The sequence below is a fragment of the Empidonax traillii genome, unplaced genomic scaffold (genome assembly GCF_003031625.1).
Source record: "Empidonax traillii isolate 1590-97213 ecotype Southwest subspecies unplaced genomic scaffold, ASM303162v1 scaffold175:size1888319, whole genome shotgun sequence".
NCBI lineage: Eukaryota > Metazoa > Chordata > Aves > Passeriformes > Tyrannidae > Empidonax > Empidonax traillii.
The window spans coordinates 179995-202163 of record NW_020955368.1 but is presented as its reverse complement, the minus strand read 5'-3'; the positions used below and the strand labels follow the sequence as shown (position 1 = coordinate 202163).

At 47.7% G+C, this 22169-nt stretch overlaps 2 protein-coding genes across 4 annotated transcripts; one reads left to right on the top strand and one right to left on the bottom strand.

The window, feature by feature from the left end:
- Positions 1 to 392: 392 nt before the first annotated feature.
- On the bottom strand, positions 393 to 18508 carry IMMT (inner membrane mitochondrial protein). 3 transcript variants are annotated; one of them, XM_027885978.1, is made up of 15 exons: positions 18424 to 18508; positions 13107 to 13183; positions 12812 to 13001; positions 12382 to 12502; positions 10190 to 10267; positions 9060 to 9161; positions 8378 to 8514; positions 7588 to 7691; positions 5615 to 5750; positions 5363 to 5492; positions 4443 to 4457; positions 3331 to 3554; positions 2028 to 2159; positions 1688 to 1817; positions 393 to 1357 (listed from the first exon to the last, which is right to left on the bottom strand). In XM_027885978.1, the coding sequence occupies exons 1-15, from the start codon at positions 18466 to 18468 to the stop codon at positions 732 to 734; spliced, it is 2247 nt and encodes a 748-aa protein (XP_027741779.1). In that variant the 5' UTR covers positions 18469 to 18508; the 3' UTR covers positions 393 to 731. The 3 variants fall into 3 exon arrangements, with proteins under 3 accessions (XP_027741779.1, XP_027741778.1, XP_027741780.1); XM_027885977.1 differs by having other exon boundaries at positions 10190 to 10270; positions 18424 to 18468; XM_027885979.1 differs by lacking the exon at positions 10190 to 10267.
- On the top strand, positions 18467 to 21932 carry MRPL35 (mitochondrial ribosomal protein L35). Its single transcript, XM_027885968.1, has 4 exons — positions 18467 to 18675; positions 19165 to 19695; positions 21172 to 21316; positions 21563 to 21932. The coding sequence occupies exons 1-4, from the start codon at positions 18467 to 18469 to the stop codon at positions 21749 to 21751; spliced, it is 1074 nt and encodes a 357-aa protein (XP_027741769.1). The 3' UTR covers positions 21752 to 21932.
- The last annotated feature ends 237 nt before the right edge of the window (positions 21933 to 22169 follow it).

The window sequence follows — 22169 nt, the reverse complement described above, 5'->3', positions numbered from 1 at the left end:
CTCTCTTCACTGATGGCAAGAATTAGGGGAAAAGAGAAGGAAGCAAGGAGCTTGTTTTTTATCTGAGCTCATGGTTGAACCAAGTCTGGCTTCCCGGTGTCCTAAAATTACAGCAGAGCAGGTCTGACATGAAACATTCCAGGGTGGAAATTCTCCTCAGCGTGTGCTCTGACTCCAGCTTCTGTCTATGGATCCTGTACTCAAACATGGATGATTTTTTAATTTTTTTTTTTTTTGTTAAAACTGTACAAATTGACGAATCACATCACTGAATTCTTGTTCCTTGAAAGGAGTAAACCAAAGTTTTAACTCTTCAGGTCATGGAAAAAGGCTGAGCTTGTACTGCTCCAGCTGTAGTTTATATTTTAAACAGAAGACCAAACAGCAGAACCAACTGGTTGAAGTCTTGTTTTATTCAGCTGACAAAGTGGCAAATGATTAATGGCAGGTTACAAACATTATTTTGGTTGGATCACAAGCCCACTTGGTAAGATGGGGAAACATTAATTCTTACACAAATCGTAGGGAAGCTTCCTGAAGTTGGTTGTCATGACAACTCAAACCCAATAAAAATACAACAGATGGTGAAGTTAAATACAGTGCAAGGAAACAAAGACGGTACCCGTGCTTTGATTTAACACTTCCAGCCCCTGCCAACAGCTCGGCCTGAACCCTCAGGAGGTCATGGGGGGGTTTCTTTCCTGCACAGAATCGCTGAGCTGCCTCCGAAGCTACAATCCTGCCTCTTGACTCTGCACTTGAGTTGTTCCCAACCCCACAGCACTGGCATAAGCTGTCAAGATATCCACAATCTGTTTGGTTTCCAGGGTCATGCGCGCCTCGTTCAGCCAGTCGTGTGCCACCCTCCTGGACTCCCCTCTCAGCTGGTTGACAAACTTGGCCGCCAGCTCCAGGTCTCCGTGCTCGATGCAGTAGGAGGCGTAAGACAGTAACTTAAACGTGTCGAGGTCGTCGGGGCTGAGCTCGGCCGGCGGCTTCTGCTGCTGGGGGTGGAACAGCAGCAGCGACTGCAGGTAGGACAGGAAGTACTGGTAGAGGCTGTTCCTCGTCTCGTCGATCATGGCCACTCGCTTTGCCAGTTTTTGGACCGTGTGGAACCGCGCTCTGAGGGCCTCCTCGCTGTACACGCCGCGCGTCAGGGACTCCGGGGGCAGCGCGGCTGTTAAGGCTTCCGTGAAGGCGTTGTCGGAGCAGCTGGCTTGGATGGCCTTCACTGCGCTGCCCAGGGGCTCCGTGGGACTGTCCCCCGTGGCTGTTCTCATGCAGTATTTGAGCGCTTCCACGGAGAGCCACAGCTGGTGGGCCTTCCTGGCCTCCTCCTCTGCTACCGCGTGACCTGCAAGGTGAGCCGAGAAGGGACTCTCAGTTGGGGCTTATCTGGTTCTGAGCACCAGCAGCAAAAGCCATCCCTCTCCACGCTCTGCTTTCCAAAGCAGCCACCCCCTCAGCACCTGCTCCAAAGTGAGTCTGCCCCACAATTCAGAGCCAGCACAAAGCAACAGGTTTTGGGAGAACCCCTTTGGACTCGCTCATCTGGTTTTTCTGGGTGCCCAGCAGTGTGGCAAACCCAGGCCTGTGAGCTACATGCCTGGATTTAAACACCCAGGTTTGGGTAACAGGCCTTTGGGGATCAAGTCCTTAAAAGAAATGGGATTTCAGTGCTCACTCTCGACTGCTTGCTCAATTCCCTTCAGCCTGGCGTAGGCAGTGTTTATGTCCAAGGTGAAGTTGTCGAGCTGTTCCTGAGTAAGGCGTCTGAACTGCATCTCCTGCTCACTGAGCTTCTCTGTTAGGTTCTGAAACAGAGGGAGATACATGTATCAGACCAGAAACAGATGGCTAATTACATATACATTACTTTTAAGACGTGATTGTTTAAATCCGTTGCTCTTGCTAGGGAGAATGCGTACAGGTAATACAATATACCAGTAGGAAACCTTATTGAGGTGAATTTACAGTTAACTGCACTTATCCCTTTAATTCCTCTGGGGCCTCTTCTCCCTTACCTGCTCAAACTCCACCTTCAGGTCCTGCTCCTGGATCTTCAGCACGTCCCGGAGGTGGTCGGTGTGGGCAGCAGCCTGGCGCCGGAGCTGCGTCCGCATCTCGCTCTCCATCACCTCCCGCACCTCCTCGATCTGCACACACACCAGACGTTGTCACAGCCCTGCTTGTCCCACACCAGGCATTGCTGAGGGGACATGGTACAGCAGGGGCAGTGACAAAGCCCGTGTTTCATCCTAAAAAGCTGCTGAGGTCGTCCAGTTTTATGGCTGAGCTTTTCCCTAAAGCTGTTAAGGAACAGCTTCACAGGAGGCCCTTAGGGCAGCTATCACAACAGTATGTAAAAAATACAGTAACTTGTCAAAGGAAACACTTGGCTGTTTATAAACCAATTTCCAAACAAAACACAGTACCTTTTCCCCACATGCTGTTACACTGAGTTAGACAGTTTAATAAAATGGTAATACCCCTTTTACCTGATTTTACCTCTTTTGTATAAAACAGCCACTTGAGACTGCAGAAGAGGGGTGGTATAGGTTTATTTAGAACAGTTGAATAGTTTTTCCTGTTGGTTTTCGGCTCTTTTTAAATGATTGTTTAATTTCCAACTTTCTGTTAAATAGAGATGATGCAACTTTTTAAAAGAGCTCTAAATCAGGGGAGCTCTTTTCTCTAATCAGTAAAGTACTGCAGTGTTTGCACTGATAGGCTACAGGTGAAATCCTCAGTTTCCCTCATGTGAATCTAAATTTTTCAAGGAAGGGCCAGTGTTTAACCCTGTTTTTAAAAACAGGAGTATTTGGCCCAAGTGTCAGCCTGCAACATGGGATGTCAAAAGAGAAAACCTTCAATGCCCTAATTCCTACATTTGTAAGTTGCAATTGCCTCACATTCAAAGGAGTATTAAAATTCTGAGATTCCATAGTCCTTTGGAAAGAAAATAAAGAGTGGAAGAACATGGAGATACTTCCTGAAGGCAGGATGGAGGGACTGACAGCCCCATAATGGCCATACTGGGTCAGATGCAACACTGAAGTTCTTCCTGTGAGGGTGGTGAGGCCCTGGCACAGGCTGCCCAGAGAAGCTGTGGCTGCCCCATCCCTGGGAGTGTTAAAGACCAGGTCTGGGTGGCACTTTGAGCAACCTGGTCTAGTGGAGGGTGTCCCTGCCCATGGCAGGTGGCTGGAACAAGATAATTCTTGAGGTCCCTTCCAACCCAAACCATTCTGTGATTCTGTTCCCTCTCCCTTTTTTCTACCTCCTTTTTGAGCCAGAGACTCAACCAGGTGTGTCAGGCCACTCTACCTTCTTCTCCTGTTCGAGCTCGATCTCGCTCTTGTGATGCTCCAGCGCTTTGGCCACAGCTGCCTCGAATGCCTTTTTATCATCCAGTTTCTGCTTCTCCAGGGCCGTCTCGATGTGCTGCTGCTCCCTGACGCGCTGCTCCGCCAGCTCCCTGTTCAGCTGGTCGATGCGCCGGTGTGCGTGCGCGATGAGGGAGTTCAGGTCGTCAGTGGACAACTGCCCAGCTGAGGGAAACGCAGGGAGTCAGGGAATCTGCTGCCACAGGGCTCACCCGCCTCCCACTCGATTAGAGACTGATGACAACTCTGTCCTTTTCTTGGTCTTTACACCACCACGTATTTTCCCCCGTGCCAGCGGCGAGAGCGGCAGGGGATGTGAAACCCCAAGCACTGATACCTCCAGCGGGCACAAGCTCACAAAGTGTGAGCCTGAAAACACTGCAGTCAGTGTGAGACAGGCTCAATTATCTCCTCTCTTTAAAAGTCCTTCAGACTAACTGCTCACCATCAGATTTCTTACCCCAGAGTTTGCACCTTTCAGCTTTGGCTGCTCAAAGAGCAGCAGGAATCACAGCCACATTGGAGCTGCTCAGTATTTACTCTTTTCCTGCTGCAACAGGAGGATCCCAGGCTATGCTTGCAGCATTTGGTGACCTGAGAAGGGCTCTGTAAAATGCTGAGGCTCATTTTGCACTGGCTGCCAGCTAAATTGCCTGTATGGAAAACCAGGACTACTGGGGAAAGCACTGCTGCGGGGTGTAAAGCAAGGGAAATTCCACAGTGCCTCATCCTGCTGTTGGGTGCTGGGGAAAGGACTGGCACAGGGGGACTTGAAAAGCAGTGCTTGTGTCCAGTGGGGAAGTGACCAGCAGCTCTAAGCTCAGCTGCTGGACTTAACAAACAGAATTGGAGTTTGTGGTTTAATTGTGCCAGATGTGCACAATTAGTGGAAAGGATCCCAAAGCATACCTGAGCCTGAAATGTTCTAGGAATGCCACATTTCAGCCCTTGGTTGACACTGCCTGTAATTTAAAGTCATGCACCACACAAACTTGAACAGGGCAAAGAGAAGAGATGGCATTCACAGGACAAGAACAAGTGGCAGTAACTCACCTAAGTCAGTTATCTCTGCAACGGAAAGGAGAGAGGTGGGAAAAGTTAATGCACATTCACTATAGCAAGGCAGTCATGCAAAAGTAAAACAGAAAACTAAGAGCTTATCTACAGTGACTTAAACATGAGCCCAGGACTTCAGGACTTCAGGAAGAACAGGATGTCAAGTATAAAAGTCCCTGTATTACAGGCAAGATGTAGCCTGAGACACCCCAACCACTACAATCACCCTCGGAAACCCACAGGTGGATGTTTTAAGTTCAGCCAAAGCAAGGACACAAGTCTGAAGTAGGAAAGTACAACAGGACACTGGAAATTTCAGTCTGACATTTTTAGGTTTCTACAAACAGAAACAGATGGTAAAGAAACAAATTCCCAAGTGGCAGTAAGAGCCAGGGACCCCAACAAGTCAGTCCCATGTGCATCAGTAGGTCACACCAGTAAGAAATGGAGCACATGGAAGCCACCAGGAGCTTCCCTTTCCTCCCACAGAAGGGCAGTGATCACAAAACCCAAGATGTTCTCCTTTTATCCTCTGCAAGGAAAGGCAGCTCCACCTCCAGGGTGTCTAAAAAAGTTCTTTTCTTCAAAACTAACATCCCAAAAGCAAACTCCCCAAACGATTTGTTAATTTCAAATGTTTCCCCACATATACTGGGTGTGTGGTTGGCTGTTTTTTAAAAGACAACTGACCCTTCCAGGGATCTGGTGTGTTCATTTAAGCCAGGAAAATGATTTGGGGGCTAAGGTCCACTTTTCTAAGGCATAAAGCAGCATTAAGAAAGAGTGTTTGGTTCTTCCTTGCATACTTCAAGAAAAAACATTTAGGCAATACTAACACTTTTTTTTTTTTTTTCCAAATGGCAATTCTCGCTTCTATAAAAATCCCTGTAACTCATAAACAAAGCCACGACACTCACTCATGCCCTTCCAGCCGGGCTTCACGTCGGGGGTGATGCTGTCAAGCTCCCGCTGGAACTCCTCTCTGGCTTTAGCCACCAGCTCGTGGTACTGAGCTACTATCTTGGCCTCAGACTGCGCTGCCTGAACCTGTCACAAAAACGACACCAGTTTATTTTTTAAGGCAAGTACTGACACTGAAGACACACGTAATAAAGCTGCCAAGGAGTCCTTACACTAACGGCAATCACAAACACTGCAGGAAACTTTACCTTTTTCACCACGTTGTCCAAGTCAATGATCATATTATGGAGGTTTTCTTCTGCAGCAACAATGTGAGGTTTGGCTCCTGCCAGCTGAGACTTCTTGGCCTTCTCGATGACACCTTTCATGGTCTCCAACTCCTCTCTGGAAAGAGAAGCAGCTGCTGAATGTAACAGCTTATCACCCCAAAGAAAATTTACTTTATGCTGTTGGTATTTACAGGAAGTTACTACTGGGTAACTCTACTGCTGCTTCCCATCTACCAGCTCTAAAAAGTTGTGATTAAAGATTAATTTTTGTTCCACATCCTGAAACCTAAAGATGCCACTGTGGCTATTCCATGTAAAACGAGAATTATTTATACTGGAGTTAGTATTTAAGATTTATCTGGAGGGAAGATGAAAGTTCACTGAAAGGAGTTAGGATTAGTAAAACTAAGTTAGAGTTAGACAGCAGACATTTCCAACAAAGAAACATTTTTAATAGAGATGGCTTACGCTTGCAGAAGTGTTTTGGACATGGTGACTGGTGGAGATTAATGAGGATGGGAGAAAATTTATAGGGCTCTGCAAAGACAGATTACGGGAAAGAACTGCTTTCCTCCAGCACAACTGGAAATCAAGGAAAAAGTGCTCCTTTTCCAAATCCATTCAAACCAATGGAGGTTTCCAGTGACTTCATTGGAATAAGGAACCGGCTTTAAAATAAATACATTAAGAAAATAAATAAAGAAAATAAATAAAAGCAGAGATATCTAGTAGAGCAATAGAGAATGAAAGGCGGTGCATGTGGGGTTTGCATTAGATTTGTTTTACTCAATGGAACCTCAGTTACACCTCCCACTAATTTTAGTCAGCACAGAAACTTCAAAGGTAAGAGCAGTTTATAATGTAACATCAACCATGCAGCTTCAAGGATGATGTTACCCTCTCAGCCTCAGAAGCATCAAAGAGTTTCCAGATTCATTTCTAACCTCATTACAAGGGCATCTTGGAGATACTGTCATCTTTTTTCTGCTGCAGTGACCCTGCACCCTCAGTGCACATCAGTGTGGTTCACACACAGCCTGGGTACGGGCAGAGCTCCCTTTCAGATTTTGAGTTTTTCTTTGACAGATACTTAGTAAAAATCTAATCTTAAAAGCAACTCTGTGGGCAAACAGACCTGCCAAGGGATGCTGAAAGGTTTAGTTTTTCATTACAACTAAAAGATGCTGGTGATGTCACTGACTCAACACACAGGGAGGGAGGGCAGTCGTGGAGTCAGTACAGAATGGGTTGGGTTGGAAGGGACCTTAAAGATCACCCAGTTCCAAACCCCTGCCATGGGCAGGGACACCTCCCACTAGCCCAGGTTGCTCCAAGCACCATCCAACCTGGACTTCAACACTTCCTGGGATGGGGCAGACACAGCTTCTCTGGGCACCCTTCACTCACCACCCTCACAGGGAAGAATTTCTTCCCAGTATTCCAGCTAACCCTGCCCTCTGTCAGTTTGAAGCCATTCCCCTTGACCTCTCACTCCATGCCCTTGTCCAAAGTCTCTCTCCAGTTCTCCTGTACCCCCCTTTTGGTGCTGAAAGGTGCTCGAAGGTCTCCCCAGAACCTTCTCTTACAACAGGTTTCATATTGACAAAATGATCCAATATATTACTACAAGGATGTGGATTTTCTTTTTATATACCTTGAGTTTACCAAAACAATGCAGAAGTACTAAGAAGATAAACAAGTTCTTTAAAAGAAGAGCAGGACTGTTTCGGACTCTTTGGTACAGAGAGGACCACGTGCACAGACACCCAGGACTTACACACATCAAATTAAAATACTCATCAGCACACAAAACTATTTTTTGATCTGGCACAAACCCGCCAGTTCAGTATGAGCACAGGTGAGTCCCTACTTTGTTCAGAAACTCCTCTGGTGTCAGCCCTCACATGAGCAGTCCTGACTCATTAGTCCAAGACCGAAGCCAAGCAACTCACTTGGCTTTCAGCAGGGCGTCGGCAGCTTCGTCCACCGCTCTCCTCCGGTCCTTCAGCGCGTCCTCCAGCGTGCGCCACTGGGAGGATTTCTTCTCCCCAGCCTCCTGGGAAGGAAGCACAGATTCCTCGTTAGGGTCGTTGCAACCACTAAGCCAGAGTTACTGAAAAAATGCAAGCCTGCAGAGATCCAGGTGCTGCTGAACATCTCACTCAAACCGAGCAAACTGCTCGATGAAGTCTTGGGTGCTTGGTTAGTTGCCCTCATGTCCCTAATTGATTAAGAACTGAATTAATCCTCTGCTCCAGAACCGGGGCGGCAGCAGCTCCACACAAACCCCCAGTGTGAGCACACCAGGACCACAAAAAGTTATCACTTGTGCATCCCCATCCCATTTCCAGACAAGAAATGAACAGTCAAGCAAGAAGATTTCGGCAAAGGGAATAAGTTCAATGGAATTATTGGGGCGGACAGTGTGATACCCTGAACTAGGTAAAAAAAGGTCTTGGGAATTAAAATATGATGAATTAAAATACGATGTGAAAACTATTAATGTATTAACTTGAACTTTTCTTCTTGCAAAAATGAAATAAAGGAGTTCAGGAAAAAAAAAACAACAATCAAAACCACTGTATTATCTGACTACACCACATTTCATAAGTGGAAAGATTAGTTAAAACTGTGATAAATGGAAGGACCTTACAAGAAAAGCTTCCAAGTTTAATTGTGAGATTAAAGTTTTTCTGAACACAGTAATAAAGAAAAAAAATTGTCCCCATCTTTCCAGTTCACCTCAGAATTATCCATGGCCTCCTTCAGGATCTGGGAATGAGCATTCACTGCTTGCACAGCTGACTCCTGGGCAGTGATGGCCTGAAGGGTTACACGAGCAGTTGTGTTTAGGGCTCCTTCTAGAGTTGCTGCAAGGGCTGGAAAAAATAGTCAAGTTAATTAGACAAGGAAGAAAGTAACTATAATTAGTAGAATGACACGTTACTGCATCTCTCTACATTGTTTTCTATGACCAGAAGAGCTGGTCAGTTTGGAACTACACAACAGCCTACAGGTCACAAAACATGCTCCTCATTTAGAGCAGGAGTGTTAAGGTGCATGTCTGCACTAACAGCAACGCTCTACTCCGTGGGAGACCCTTCCCATGATTTTGCAGTGGGGGTGTGCAGGTACATCCCATGTTCACTTCTTATAATAGTTCTTAAGAGAAAACAAGTAAATTTTCCTGCCTTCCTTGAACCATTCAATTGGCTGGTCCATTCCAACCTCAGATTTTTAATTGTTCTTCAACTCTCAGTTACTTCTGAGTGGGTGGAAGAAGCTTCGAACACCATTTACTCTGCCAGCTCAACACAGGGACAACAAAGGGGTGTGGAAGCAGCTTAGAACTCTAAAGTCAGTGAAGTCCCACAGTCCTTCTGTCCCACACAACACACACAGAGGCACTGACAGTAAGGACTACCTTTTATCTTCTCTTGCTCCTCTTTGTCTTGCTGGGCAAGACGGGCCGCAACTTCTTCTGGTGACCGTTCCTTTATAACGTGGGAACCTTCATGTTCTTTGCCTATTCAGAGGTAAAAAGGAGTTAAACTGTTTAAACTGTTTAGTCCAAATTATTATATAGATTACTTGCAGGGAAATAACTTTCTTATCAAAACTGATTTTTATAGTCGCTTCGTAGATCTGACTTCTGAAACTCCCTCAAGAATCTTTTAATTACAAAGGTCAGTCACACCTTAAAATCGAAGATGGACACCTCATATGCACCTGGAGATTTTGTGTTGTCTTAGTCACAAAATTACACAAGATTCATAAGTAAAAGGCAAAGCAAGAAGTGAGAAACACTTATGGAGCCAAGTTTAAATTTTAAGTCAATCTCTGTCCTTATTTTTTTTTTCAGTTTCCCTTCAGCATGCTTAGAGAGCCCAACCAAAACAACAAAGGATTAATGAGAGGGCTGTGGTGACTCACAATGGTGAATCACAACTATCCTCTATTCCCTTGCCTCTGGCTCCTTAAAATGCCTCTAAGAGCGAGCACTGGCTTAACTAATGCTCTCCAGACCAACAGCAAGCTGTACCTAAACTGAGGAGGGAGCCCATCCTGCAAAACCCACCAGGTCACCTCTGAACAACGCTGATGCTACTCTGTACTTACCTACCCTTGGCCTACTTTTTATGAAATGTGTTCATACAGGAAGAAATCAGTGTCATATCATCTCATCTGAAAGAGACCCTCATCTGGAAGCCAGTGCCTCTTGCTGAGTGTAACAATAAATGTGGTTTCTTCACCTGGCCCTGGGCAGAGAGACTTTTCTGACCAGAGCCCCCAAGAGCAGAGGCAAACTGGACTGGACAAGTTCAGTTCAGCACAAAGGCAGGACTCCCTCTGGTGCTCCCACCTACACCTGCCCCAGGCATCAATCTCAGCTCCCTACTGCGTTAAAAATCTGTTAACAGATGACGGAAGTTTTCTCCTGCAAAAGCCACAGAGACTCACACCTTTAAACACTGACAAATACCAACACAGAAGCAAGAATTTGTGCACTTGGAATATGGATTTGGGTTTCCCTCACTGCATTCACGTGATCACCTTCTTCAGTCTGTATCCCCGGAGCTGGCACCGACATGGCCACACCTGTTGCAGAGATGATCTGAGCTGCAGCCTTGCCTGCTGACAAATACAGTCACAGAACACACCAGTTAGTACAGGAGGGGCTCAGGGGTCCATCCGTCACACGGGGAGAGGTCCAGGGCCTGCCAAGCTGGTGGAGAGGGCTCTGCACCCCAAAGCCACCAGGGGACACGGTGGGATGGCTCCCACGAGCGGAGTGATGGAATGGAAGGATGAGGCTCCTCAGGAAGGACAGGCAGGGAAGATGAGGAGGCAGATCCCCCTCTGTGTCAGGGACCAGATGGAGTTTGTGGAGCTCTGCCTGGGGATGGATGAGGAGCTGGCTGAGAGCTGAAGGGTCAGGATTACAAGGTGACATTGCACAGGAACACCCGAGCAGGAACACCGTGTGGAAGGGGCTCTCCACAGATAAAACAGGAGCAGCCCCACGTTCACAAACTCTGGTCCTCGTGGGGAATTTCAACCACTGATATCAACTGGAGGGGCAGCACAGCAGGGCATTAACATTCCAGGTTCCTGGAATGCATTGGTGATAATTTCCTTCTCCAGGTAATAGAGGAGCCAATGAGGAGAGGTGCTGTGTTGGACCTTGTTCTCACCAGCTGGGAGGGGCTGGTGGGGAATGTGAAGCTCAAGAGCAGCCTGGGCTGCAGGGACCATGAAATATTGGAGTTCCAGATCCTTGGGACAGTGAGGAGGGCACACAGCAAGCTCAGTGCCTGGAGTTCAGGAGAGCAGAGCTCAGGTTCTTCAGCGATCTGCTTGGATAAAGTACCATAGGATAAAGCCCCTGATGGAAGAGGTGGCCGAGGAAGCCGGTTGATATTTCAGGATCACCTCCTCCAAACTCAGAGAAGACGTGGGCCCTCTCCAGAAGGAAACAAGAGATTTAATTATCTGGATATGGAAAAGGCTGAGTACTCAATAACTTTTTTGCCTCAGTGTTCACTGTCAATTGCTCCAGTCACACCACCTGAGACCACTTAAGGAATATGAAGGTGCACAAGTCCATGGCTCCTTATGAGATTCCTCTGTGGGTCCTGAGGGATCTGGTTGAGCCACTACCCATCGTATTTGAGAAGTCATGGCAGCCTGGTGAAGTTCCCACTGACTGGAAAAGGGGAAACATAACTCCCATTTTTAAAAACATAAGTAAGGAAGACCCAGGGAACTACAGGCCCATCAGTCTCACCTCTGTGCCTGGCAAGATCATGGGGCAGATCCTCCTGGAAACCATGCTATGGTAGATGGAAAATGAGGAGATGACTGATGATAGACTGATGGCTTCACTAGGGGCAAACTGTGCCTGACAAATGTGGTGACCTTCTAAGACAGGGTTACAGTGTTGGTGGATGAGGAAGAGCAACTGACACCATCTACCTGGACTGGTGCAAAGCTTGTGACACTATCCTGCACTACATCCTTCTCTCCAAACTGGAGAGAGATGGATTTATGAATGGACCACTTGGTGGATAAGGAATGGGCTGGATGAGCTTTGAACAACCTGGTCTAGTGGAAGGGGTCCCTGCCCATGGAACTGGATGATCTTTAGGGTTCCTTTCCAACCCACACCATTCTGTGATTCTATGGTATGTTCTATAAGGTAGAAACAGGGTTGTAAGACCTAATTTTTTTCCTCTGTAGAAACATAATTAATGGACACTGATGTTGTTATTTCCTGGACAAACAGCAACAAGATATTAGTTACACAAACACGCAGCCATGAGAGGTAAACGTAAAAAGACACGGCAACTGCTCCTCTCTAAACCACTTCCATCTGATCTGGCTTTACAGCAGCTCAGTAATTATCCAAAATTAAGTTTCGTGTGCTTGCAAGAAGAGAGGGAAAATGGCAGCAGCCAAAGTTCTCTTCCTGCTGAATCTCCTATCTAAACTAAGCAGGTTAATCACAGTTTATCTCAGATTCCAAATATTCCATATAGTAAATACATTTCCTAAAAAAATCAGGGAAAAAAAAGAGCTAAAGCTATTTTAGGCAACTTTTATGACTTGAAAATAACATTAATTCTAAGAAATAATAAGATTTATCTTCAACCATTCAAAGGATTATTTTAATCTACTCTAGCATGTATGATACAGGAGATCATTAGGTCATTTGCTTCCCTGTACCTGACATTCTGTAAATTTACCTTCTTTTTCCTCTGGAGGAGCAGCAGCTTCTGGTTTGCTTATTGGGGATTTGGGAGCAGGCTGTTTAGACTCCTTCATTACTTCTGCTACAGATGAGATCTTCAGGGGACCTTGTTGTATCTTGAAAAAGAAAAAAATAAAAAATATCACCAATTCTCCACACCAACTAGAGTTTTCTAATCCTGCAACACCACCAACTACACTAAGTAGTAGTGTAAATAGTAAAACCTAGTAAAATAGTTAAATTCCAGCCCATCACCTGCCTCTGTCTCTCCCCAGTTTATTCCTGGCTGTCAGCAGAGCAGCTATTGAGTTACGATTCTACTACATTATTTTACCGTAAATAAAAATAACAGTTTCATAACCCACAGAGCACAATCCCAAGAGACAATCTGGGGAAACGCTCCCTGGTGAATGGGAAACACTCACTGGTTTCTTTGGCATGGGTGTGCTGGAGGGTGCAGGGCCAAGAGCCATCTCAAAGAGTTTGTCGGAGTAGGGAATGGCCTTTTCCACGCTCTCCCGGAACTGTCTGTCATAGCTGGCATACAGGACGGTTCCACCTATTCCTCCACCCACAAACAGGACACCTGCACCGATGACTTTGCCTGCAGACACGCTGAGGGGCAAAGAGGAGTCAAAGCCGTGCCAGCTGTACCATACGGCAAACACCAAACAGCCCGTGAGCCACCCCCAGCGCCACCCCCCGAGCCCCGGAACGTACCCGGACTCTCCCGAGTGGGTGGCATATCCGCGGCACAGCCGAGATGGACGGAGGGACCCCCTCACACACTGCTTATTCTGCAGGGGGTGGAGGAGGAAAGGGTTAGCAGTGAGTACACTCAAACACCTCTCCAGCTCAGCAGCAGCACTGCACTGATTCGCCCCATCCCCACATCCCACGCGTGTTTGAAGGAAAGCACGACAACAGCGACATTGGACTCTTTTCCAACTTCCTCCAAGCTTCCTCTTGTGCAGCTTCCAGGGAAAGGGCTTTGGAAGAAGTAATTAGGCATTTTGGAAAATGAGAGAGGGAAAAAAAAAAATCCTACCCCAGCTTATTTCTGAATTATTTTGCTTGTTTATGCTCCCTGCCCCCAGTTAGTTCAGACTCTCTTTAACAACCTCCCTGCATTAGAACAGTTCGGTGGGAGAAATGCAGGAGACAACAGCAGCTGTTTAGATACTTAAAAAAAATATTAAAAACTATATTTAACACTTCATTTAAACTATTTTTAATTCTGAAGACACACAAGCAATTCTCCCCGAGCTTCCACACCAAGACTTCTCCTTTGAAAGAATTAACAATGCACATACTTTCCAGACAGACATCGGATTATAACAGAAATTAAATTAGTACATGAAGAGTGACATTTCATTAAGTTCTACTTTACAAATGCCACACTACCCAAGATTTTTATCTTCTTCGTATTTGAGCTGGAAATTCGGATTTACCAGAAGGACTGGCTAAGCTACTCTGAGCCTTCAGAAGGAAACAAGCTGTCCCCCTGAGAGGTTTTATTTCCCCACATGGGAATTACTAACAGAGAAATACAGGACTCACGAGAAACCAAAGCACAAGGCACAAAAAGAACTTTTCCCACAGTTGAGATATTTCGCTCAACTGGGAATTTTCTCTTTAGAAAAGAAAAAAAATGGGAGATCCTTCACTACAACATAACCCCAGAAGCCAAGTTTCTCTATTTCCTTTCGCACATGGCAACAGCGGGCACAACTCTGTGGTTTAGGTCCCATCCTTGTCCAAAAGTGTAGACAGGAAAAGGCAGGAACACTGAATTCTTATTCTTTCCAGAAAGGCAGCCAAAACATTTTTAATTAGTAACGAGTACAGCAAGAGGAAATGTGCTCCTCTTGCCCCTGAGACCTTCAGGAGCCTCCTCTGTACTCCATGGTTGGTCTTCTGGTTTGTGATGGATAAAACAGGGGGCAAAATAATAAATATCTTCTGTAATGTTGTTAATTATCTGACTTGACTGCCCTAGAGGCATTTCCTGAGGCTTCACTGGTCCTTTCAAGGGGAATTTCACCAAGAAAAGCCCTGTAAATAATTTTGTTATCAAGTGCTGAACACGGTCCTGACTCTCCGTACGTCCCTATTACACCATGAATATTTCAGCATCACACAGACAGCTCAACCCAGCGAAATGAGAAGGGAAAAATAAAGTGACTTTCTATTGATCAGTTCAGACTGAATTTCCAATCCCTTCCAACACTTTGGGATTACCCTATTTTGCCTCGTGCTCACCTGGAAATAAGCCATCACTCCCGAGCTCTTGGCCAGGCTTTCTGCAGGTTATCCCACCCTGCACCACTGTCACTCCCACCTCCCTGCTCCGGCTGGACCTGCCTTCCTGGTGATCCTGGAGGCTCCCACAGCCATAACCCTAGAGCCTGGGTTGTCCGTGTTGGCTGAACCTCTACTCACACCAAGGGATGGCAAACAACATTTAGTTCTACACCCTCAGCAAACACATCTGTTCCTGCTCCTGGGACCGGGCTGTGCTCAGGGAGCCAGGAGAACGTTCGCTTCCCGTAGCTCAGCATTTACACTTTGTACACCAGGAGGGTTTTTTCAGTGGGATTATTGATTTTTAGTCCAGATGCTCTTTGGACCAGATGACCTTGTAAGGTCCCTTCCAGGCCAGGCTGTTCCAGGATTAGACAAATCCTCATTTTTATTTGTTTTTCGTCAAGGTGAGAGGAACTAAACAGGCCCTCGGTGTATGGCACTGACTCTCACACGTGTAGCAATGGGAGTGACAACTAAACCCAAAACAAGCCCCCACCAACTTTCTTTCAAGATTTTGCAACAAATTCCCACAGCTGGCCAGTGGAACAACAACCAAAAGTCTGTAGGTATCAATGTTTTATGAACAGAAACACAAGTTTGATTGTCCTCCCTCACATCGAAATACACCCAAGTACACTACTGCCTTAAAAAAAAAATCACTGATTTTTTAAAAACAATTTTTTTAAAGAAGCCTTGCACCCTTTTGGCAATCACAATACTGGTTTTATTTGCTGTATCACCATAATTCGGAAACTTGCAGGTAGTTTCCAATCTCCCCTTTGCATAATTCCCAGGAGTTTGTCAATTTTTAGAACCCCTGCTATTTATTTACTAATAATGCCTCAAAGGATTTGGAAGAAATACATCACACGTGCTTTGCTATGCTGTGTAAAAGGCAGAAATAAACCATTTGCTGTCATGCAGAAGACAGAGAGAAACCTCTGGATGAGGCAGCATGGAGACAGCACAGATCCCCACAGCAAGGGCACTGCAGGGGCAGCTGTTTCTAATCCTTCCTCCTCCTCCAGCAGTTCTACGTTGTATTTGTTTCACCCAACTTCTTAAATGCTTATTATTTTACCCTCATTATCTACTATTTAATCACCAAACCAGAAACTTCAGGGGAAGGTTGTTCTTGTTATGACAGAGGTCAGGTGTAACAAGGACATCCGACCACGGAACGCTGATTTCCCATCATTCAAGACTTCTACTACACATCACACACTTTTACTAAAAGCCCTGTTTCTTTTCAAAGACAACTGCAAAAACACTTCAAATGAGAGAAGACGACTCCCTCTGCAGCACTGCACACGCAGCATCAAACATTTATTGAATCAAGGTACGAAGAACAACTTCTCTCAAAGCCACAACTTCAATTTTTTTGTTAACAAGCTCAGTGATCCCTGGCACACAGAGTAAGAGAGAAGGACAGGAGTTTTCCCACTCTTCACTGTGAGTTCCCTGCTGGGATTTTTCATACTCAGACCCTCATGCTGCTCTGGTTTTGGGGAGCAGCAGCTGCTTTGCTACTCCCATCCAGCCACGCTCTGCTTCCAGGCTCCCCCAGGCTGCTCAAGCCACTGAGCATCATCAGGCACCTGTTACCCCAGAGTCCTGACCACGTCCAGCTCTCCTCAGACAACTGGGGTTTTTAACCTGTTAAAAAGAATCTGAACATCCCAAAAGAGAGGCAGACCTGCCTCACTGTCAGCTTAAATATAACAGAGATGTCAATAGCCAGAGGGGTCTTATTTTCATGATAGGAGCTTTCACTGCTGTGGAAAATCTACCTGTTATCATCTCAGATCAGGTGAGCCCTTCTTGATTAGAGTCCCCAGCTCTGCTCCTCTTGCAACACAAGCACTATAATTAAGCACTGGTTTCTCATTTCAAGTTTCTGTCTCTTTTTGGTACCCGAAAAGAAACAAAAAGAAAGTCCACAGGACCTGAAACAGTCTCCATGTGTATGTGCTACAGTATGGAACAAAACTTCCCTTCAACATGAATAAAAAGAAGCAAAATGTACAAAAAATTATGACACTGCATGACCGTTTTTGCTGTCCAAACTAGACCTCTATTGCACTCAATCTCATCAGGAAATATGAGTAGGGATAAAGGAAAAATTGTGGGTTTTTTTTAAGTAAGGAAACAATTGGTAAAGGTACGGACAACAAACTTCACAGAGTGCTGTGGCATCTCTGTGCTTGCTCAGTTCTCTGGAAGAAATTCTTCCCTGTGAGGGTGGGGAGGCCCTGGCACAGGTTGTCCAGAGAAGCTGTGGCTGCCCCATCCCTGCAAGTGTCCAAGGACAGGTTGGACGGGGCCTGGAGCAACCTGGGATAGTGAAAGGTGTCCGTGCCCATGACAAGGGGGTGGAACAAGATGATCTTTAAGGTGCCTTCCAACCCAAATTATTCTGTGATTCTTCCACCACTCACTCACAGCCCCGTGACCCGCTTCCAGCCACAAAGCACCACCCTGGCTGCTCCGGAGCTGTACAGTCACTCCAGACACATCCCGTTAAAGGCTGAGCACATGCAAACAGCCCCAAGTGATAAACATCTGCCAAAGCCTGGTTTCTGTCTTCTCAGCTCCTGGCTAAAACTTTCCACAGCCTGGCAAACCCGGAGCCTTATTCCAGTGGGCATCAGGTGACCTGGCCCGAGGACTCTCCAGCCTTTTGGAGCAGCCGAGGAAAGGCAGCTGCAGTGCTGGAGGAGGGAATGCACAGCTTCTGCTTTGCTGAACTGTGTGAACAGAGGGTAAAGAATATGAGCTGGAGAGCAGGGTATAAAAATGACCTAATCAGCTCACTTTTTATAAGTCATGAAGGCAGATGAAACAAAAGTTGTCCCCTTGGTAGAGGAGTCCACCCTCGCCACAGACCCCCGTGGCTTCCTGAAGTTGGCCGACTGCCTTAAAAGGGTTCTGCAGCACATCACCATCCTTATCTCTGCTGACAGGGAGAGGAAAAGGTCCGGGACACACCGCACGGGTCCCACGGGCACTTTCCCCCCGGCACCGCGTGCTGTGCCCTCTCAGTGTCCCAGCGTGCGCTCGGAAGGACCCCCTCGCACCCGAGCGCTCCAATTACTCATTCCCCGCCCCGGGACTCCCGAGTCGGCCCCGGCCCTCCCTGCAGTGCCACCGCTGCAGGCGGAGGCCGCGCCGGGGAACGCAAGGTCACGTCCTTCCCCGCCGGGGAGCGCGCCCGCCGCCCCGCCCCGCCTCGCGGAGCCAGCGGTCCGTGCGAGGCACCGCCGAGCCCCCACCGCCCCCTGGGCCCCGCCGCGGCCCCAGGCTCTGCCCCGGCCCGGCTCGGCGGAGCGGGGGCGGCGGGCCCGGCGCGGCCATGGCGGCGGGACTACAGCCCCCGGCATGCACTGCGGCGCGCCCGCAGCCCCCGAGGCGGACTGCGAGTCCCGGCGTGCACCGCGGCGGGGCAGCACTGTACGCAGCGGTGAGGTGCCGCAAGGCACGTCGGGACTCGCAGTCCGCCCCACCCGCCGACACCCGCCCCCCGCGCCCATTGGCGGCCGCGCCCGCCCGTCAAAGGCGGTGCGGCCAATCGCGGCGCGCGTGTGCCGAGTCATTCAGCGCGCGCCGCGCCGCGGTCAAAGGGTCCCCCTCCCCTCAGCCCCCCGCCCCAACTCCGCTCCGCCGGCCCGGCGCGGCCTCGGCGGGGACAGCGGAGGGGGCGGCTCGCGGGGCTCCCGCCGCCGGCGCTCACCTGCTGGGCCACGGCGAGCCCCGCCCGGCGGCAGGCCCGCAGCATGGCTCGGCGCGGCGCGGCCCGCGGGGAAGGCGCCGTGCGCGGGTCCTGCCGGCGCCGCCTCCGCCCCCCGCCCTCGGCGCGCACCGCGCCTGCGCGAGCGCTCCCGCGTGACGGGCCGCGCGCGGCCAATCGGAGCGCGGGGAAGGGGCCGCGAGACGCCGGCGCGCGGAGGGTGCGCGTGCGCGGGATGCCCGCGCTCCTGGGGCCGTCAGTGTCAGGGACAGAGTGAATTAAATATAAAAAAAAATAAAAACCGCAGAACCATAGAACGGCTCAGGGTGGAAAGGGTCCACAGCGGGTCACCTGTTCCCGCCTCCCTGCTCCCGCAGAGTCATCCCGGCGCACATTGCACAGGATTGCGTCCAGACGGCTTTTCTGCGTTGTAACAAAGAAACTTTCCTAAAAAGAAAGGGAAAAAAAAAAAAAAGCCAAATCTGAACGTAACACAGATGTACCACAGCACAGTTCGTAGCATTTATTCACAATTTACAGGTGCAGTCTTTCACAGGTCCCTCAAACGGCTCATTAAACCTTCTCTCCCTCAGAACCTTCAGGAGCCATTCCCATTCTCCAGCCGGCCCGCCCGGATTTCTGAACGGGAAAAAAAAAAACAACAAACAATAAAACACCTTAGAATACATCAGTGCCGTTCACAAATAATAAGCTAAATCCACTTTTGAGCGGGCATTTTACTAGAGACGTTTACGAGCGATTTTATATAGTCTTTAAAACGGGAGGAGAGAGTGCGCCAGGCCAGAACAACCAGAACGGGTGCTCGCGATTGATTTGGGAACGCGGCGGGGACACTTCCACCCCCGCGCTCCTGCGGGTCCCGAGCTGCGGGTGGAGCCCGGCGCGGCCCCTCAGCAGCCCCGGCCCTGCCCGTGGGCGGTCCCTGCGCGGCCCCGCCCGGCTCGGCTATCGCGGCCATGGCGCTGGCGGTGACTCGGGGCGCGCTGGCGGGTCCGTGTCGGTGCTGGGCGGTGTTTGGGAGCGGGGGGTTGGTTGTGTGTGTTGTCCGGCTGTCACAGTGTGTGCTGAGGGTCTCTCCGTGTCCCCCCCAGGGATCCTGCGGCGCTGGGCCCCCCGGGCGCTCCCGCTCTCCGCCCTCCCCGCACGGTGTGCCGGGCACGGACCGGCCCCGGCCCCGCTCCGGGCCCCGCTCTGGGCACCGCGGCTGCTGGAAGGGAACCGGCCCCGGGCAGCGGCACCCTCGGTGATCAGCAGGTACCGCTGCACGGCCTCCCCATCCTGCAAAATATCCGCTTCTCTTAAGGGTGTTTTATGTGTTTATCTGGGGCAGTTTAGATAGATAGATAGATAGATAGATAGATAGATAGATAGATAGATAGATAGATAGATAGATAGATAATCTGTATATGTATCTACATCTGTGTATATGTGTGTACATATATGTATATACGTATATATATGTATATATATACATTTAAACACTTTTATATATTTATATATGTTATATTTGTATGTATATATGTATGTATATGTATGTGTATATATCTATATGTATATATATGTATGTATATATATATGTATATATATGGGGTTTACATTTATATACTTTTATACATTTGTATACACTTTTTATATTATATATATATATGCATTTATATATATAAATTACTCATTTAGGTATTTAAAAATGTTTTACCTATTTGCATATGAACTATTTTAAGCATATTTACGGCCTATTATTTTAAATGGATAAATATTTGATGAAATATATCCATTTGTATATATATTATATATGCTTATATAATATATATTATTTTATATAAAAGTATAATGTAATATATGAATATGATGAAATCATAGAATATTTAGGTTGGAAGAGACCTTTAAGATCATGAAGTCCAGCCATTAACCCAGCACTGCCAAGGCCACCACTAACCCATGTCCCCAGGTGCCACATCTACACAGCTTTTAAATGCCTCGAGGGATGGCGACTCCACCACTGCCCTGGGCAGCCTCTTCCAAGGCTCAACAACCCTTTCAGGGAAGAAATTTTCCCTGATATCCAACCTGAACCTCTCCTGGCACAATCTGGGGCCATTTTCTCTTGCCCTAGTGCTTGTTTCTTGGGAGAAGAGACTGACCCCAGCCTGCACATACGTACAATATACATCTGTCTGAGACACTCGGGCACCTTTGCACTCAGCAGCAGGTCTGTGTTGGCCCTGAGCTTCCCCCTCCTGTACTGTTAGTGCTTGAAGCAGGAGGTGAAATGTGACATACTCTGCAGCCCAATTTACAATTAGTCTTGTGGTAATGACTGCTGTTTCTCCTGCTGCTGCTGAGGGCTGGACTAGGTGATCTCCAGAGGCCCTTTCCAACCTGAGCTGTTCTGCAATTAATGTTCCAAAAGGAATTTCTGAATCCCAGTAACAGCTGAATGTTCGTGCTTCAGTGTATCACTGCTGTTAGTATATTTAAAGAAAAAAAAAAGGTGTTCTGTGTGGAACAGTAACTTTGAGCTCAATTTTGCCAAGACTCCAGCCCTGCAGTTACTGTTCCTCAGTCATTAGGTGCTGTGCTGTGATGTCAGATGGGTCCTTGTTAACCTTCACACAAGCCACAGTCCCTTCTGATCTCTCCTTATGTGAAAAGCACGGTGATTACTTTTAGAAAAAGATGTTTCATTCCTGTTCTATTTTTCCCCCTGTTTTGGGGGTGTTTCTTCTTCAGTGTCACACCTCTACTTCCAAGTATACTCCAGCAGCCAGCGAGGACTCTCACCTACTACGGCGTACGGAAAGGGAAGAGGAAAAGCGTGAAATCCGTTGTCAAAAGGTTCCTCCGACTGCACAACGGCCTCTGGGTTAGGAGAAAGGTGAGACTTTCTTTTGGGTAAAGTCAGGGTAAAGTGTAATTGTTTTCCTTCCCTTGGAGGGCAGTAGCTGGTAGGGAAGTTAAAAAAAGCTCTGTAGAGAGACTCCCGTTTTCCTGAAAGCGAGGGATTTATCCTGTTGTGCTGAGCAGTGTGGCCGTGTGTGTGTGTGTGTGTGTGTATTTGCAGTGACCTACTTAAAAAAACATTGTTTTTTTTCCTCTACGTGTGTGTTTTTTCTTCTGACAGTCTGGTTACAAGAAGAAACTGTGGAAGAAGTCGGCTTCCCAGAGGAAGCGTCTGAGGGAGTTCGTGCTGTGCAACAGGACACAGTGTAAACTCCTGGATAAAATGACCACTTCCTTCTGGAGAAGGAGGAACTGGTACGTTGATGATCCCTACCAGAAGTATCACGATCGCACGAATCTTCAGGTGTAGAAACCTCGGGTTGGTTTTTGCACCTCTGTAAGAAGGAAGGGGGCTTGGTCCTGTGCCCACGGTCTGGATGTTGGAACATTGATCTGCAGTGCCTGTAACTTTGCTAAATAAACATGTGCGCATCATCTGAGCGGAATTATGGGAGTCAGTGCCCAAAATAAAGGAATGTCCAGGATTCTCTCCAGCTGCGGTTTGTGTTTTACTTAGAGAAAGTCAGGCCGGTCACCTGCGTGTTCTGATGTTTGGTGGTTTCCTGTGATTGTGTGAATAAGTTAACATATTTAATCTTAAATTATTTGAAGAAATATGTCTAAATAACCCCGGGATCTTTTTTGCTGTGTCCATACCAATTGGTGTCTCACTAAGTGTAGTCTCCTGGGGGAACAGGAGAAAGGAGAGCAGGGTCCATCTTAGCACT

Coding starts and splice junctions, on each gene's coding strand:
- MRPL35 (XM_027885968.1), top strand. CDS start 18,467: ATGGCTCGGCGCGGCGCGGCCCGCGGGGAAGGCGCCGTGCGCGGGTCC. Junction 19,696..21,171: donor GCACCCTCGGTGATCAGCAG/GTACCGCTGCAC, acceptor TTTCTTCTTCAG/TGTCACACCTCTACTTCCAA. Junction 21,317..21,562: donor GCCTCTGGGTTAGGAGAAAG/GTGAGACTTTCT, acceptor TTCTTCTGACAG/TCTGGTTACAAGAAGAAACT.
- IMMT (XM_027885977.1), bottom strand. CDS start 18,468: ATGCTGCGGGCCTGCCGCCGGGCGGGGCTCGCCGTGGCCCAGCAG. Junction 8,515..9,059: donor GGAGCAAGAGAAGATAAAAG/GTAGTCCTTACT, acceptor TATTTTTTCCAG/CCCTTGCAGCAACTCTAGAA. Junction 1,358..1,687: donor AATTGAGCAAGCAGTCGAGA/GTGAGCACTGAA, acceptor CTCACCTTGCAG/GTCACGCGGTAGCAGAGGAG.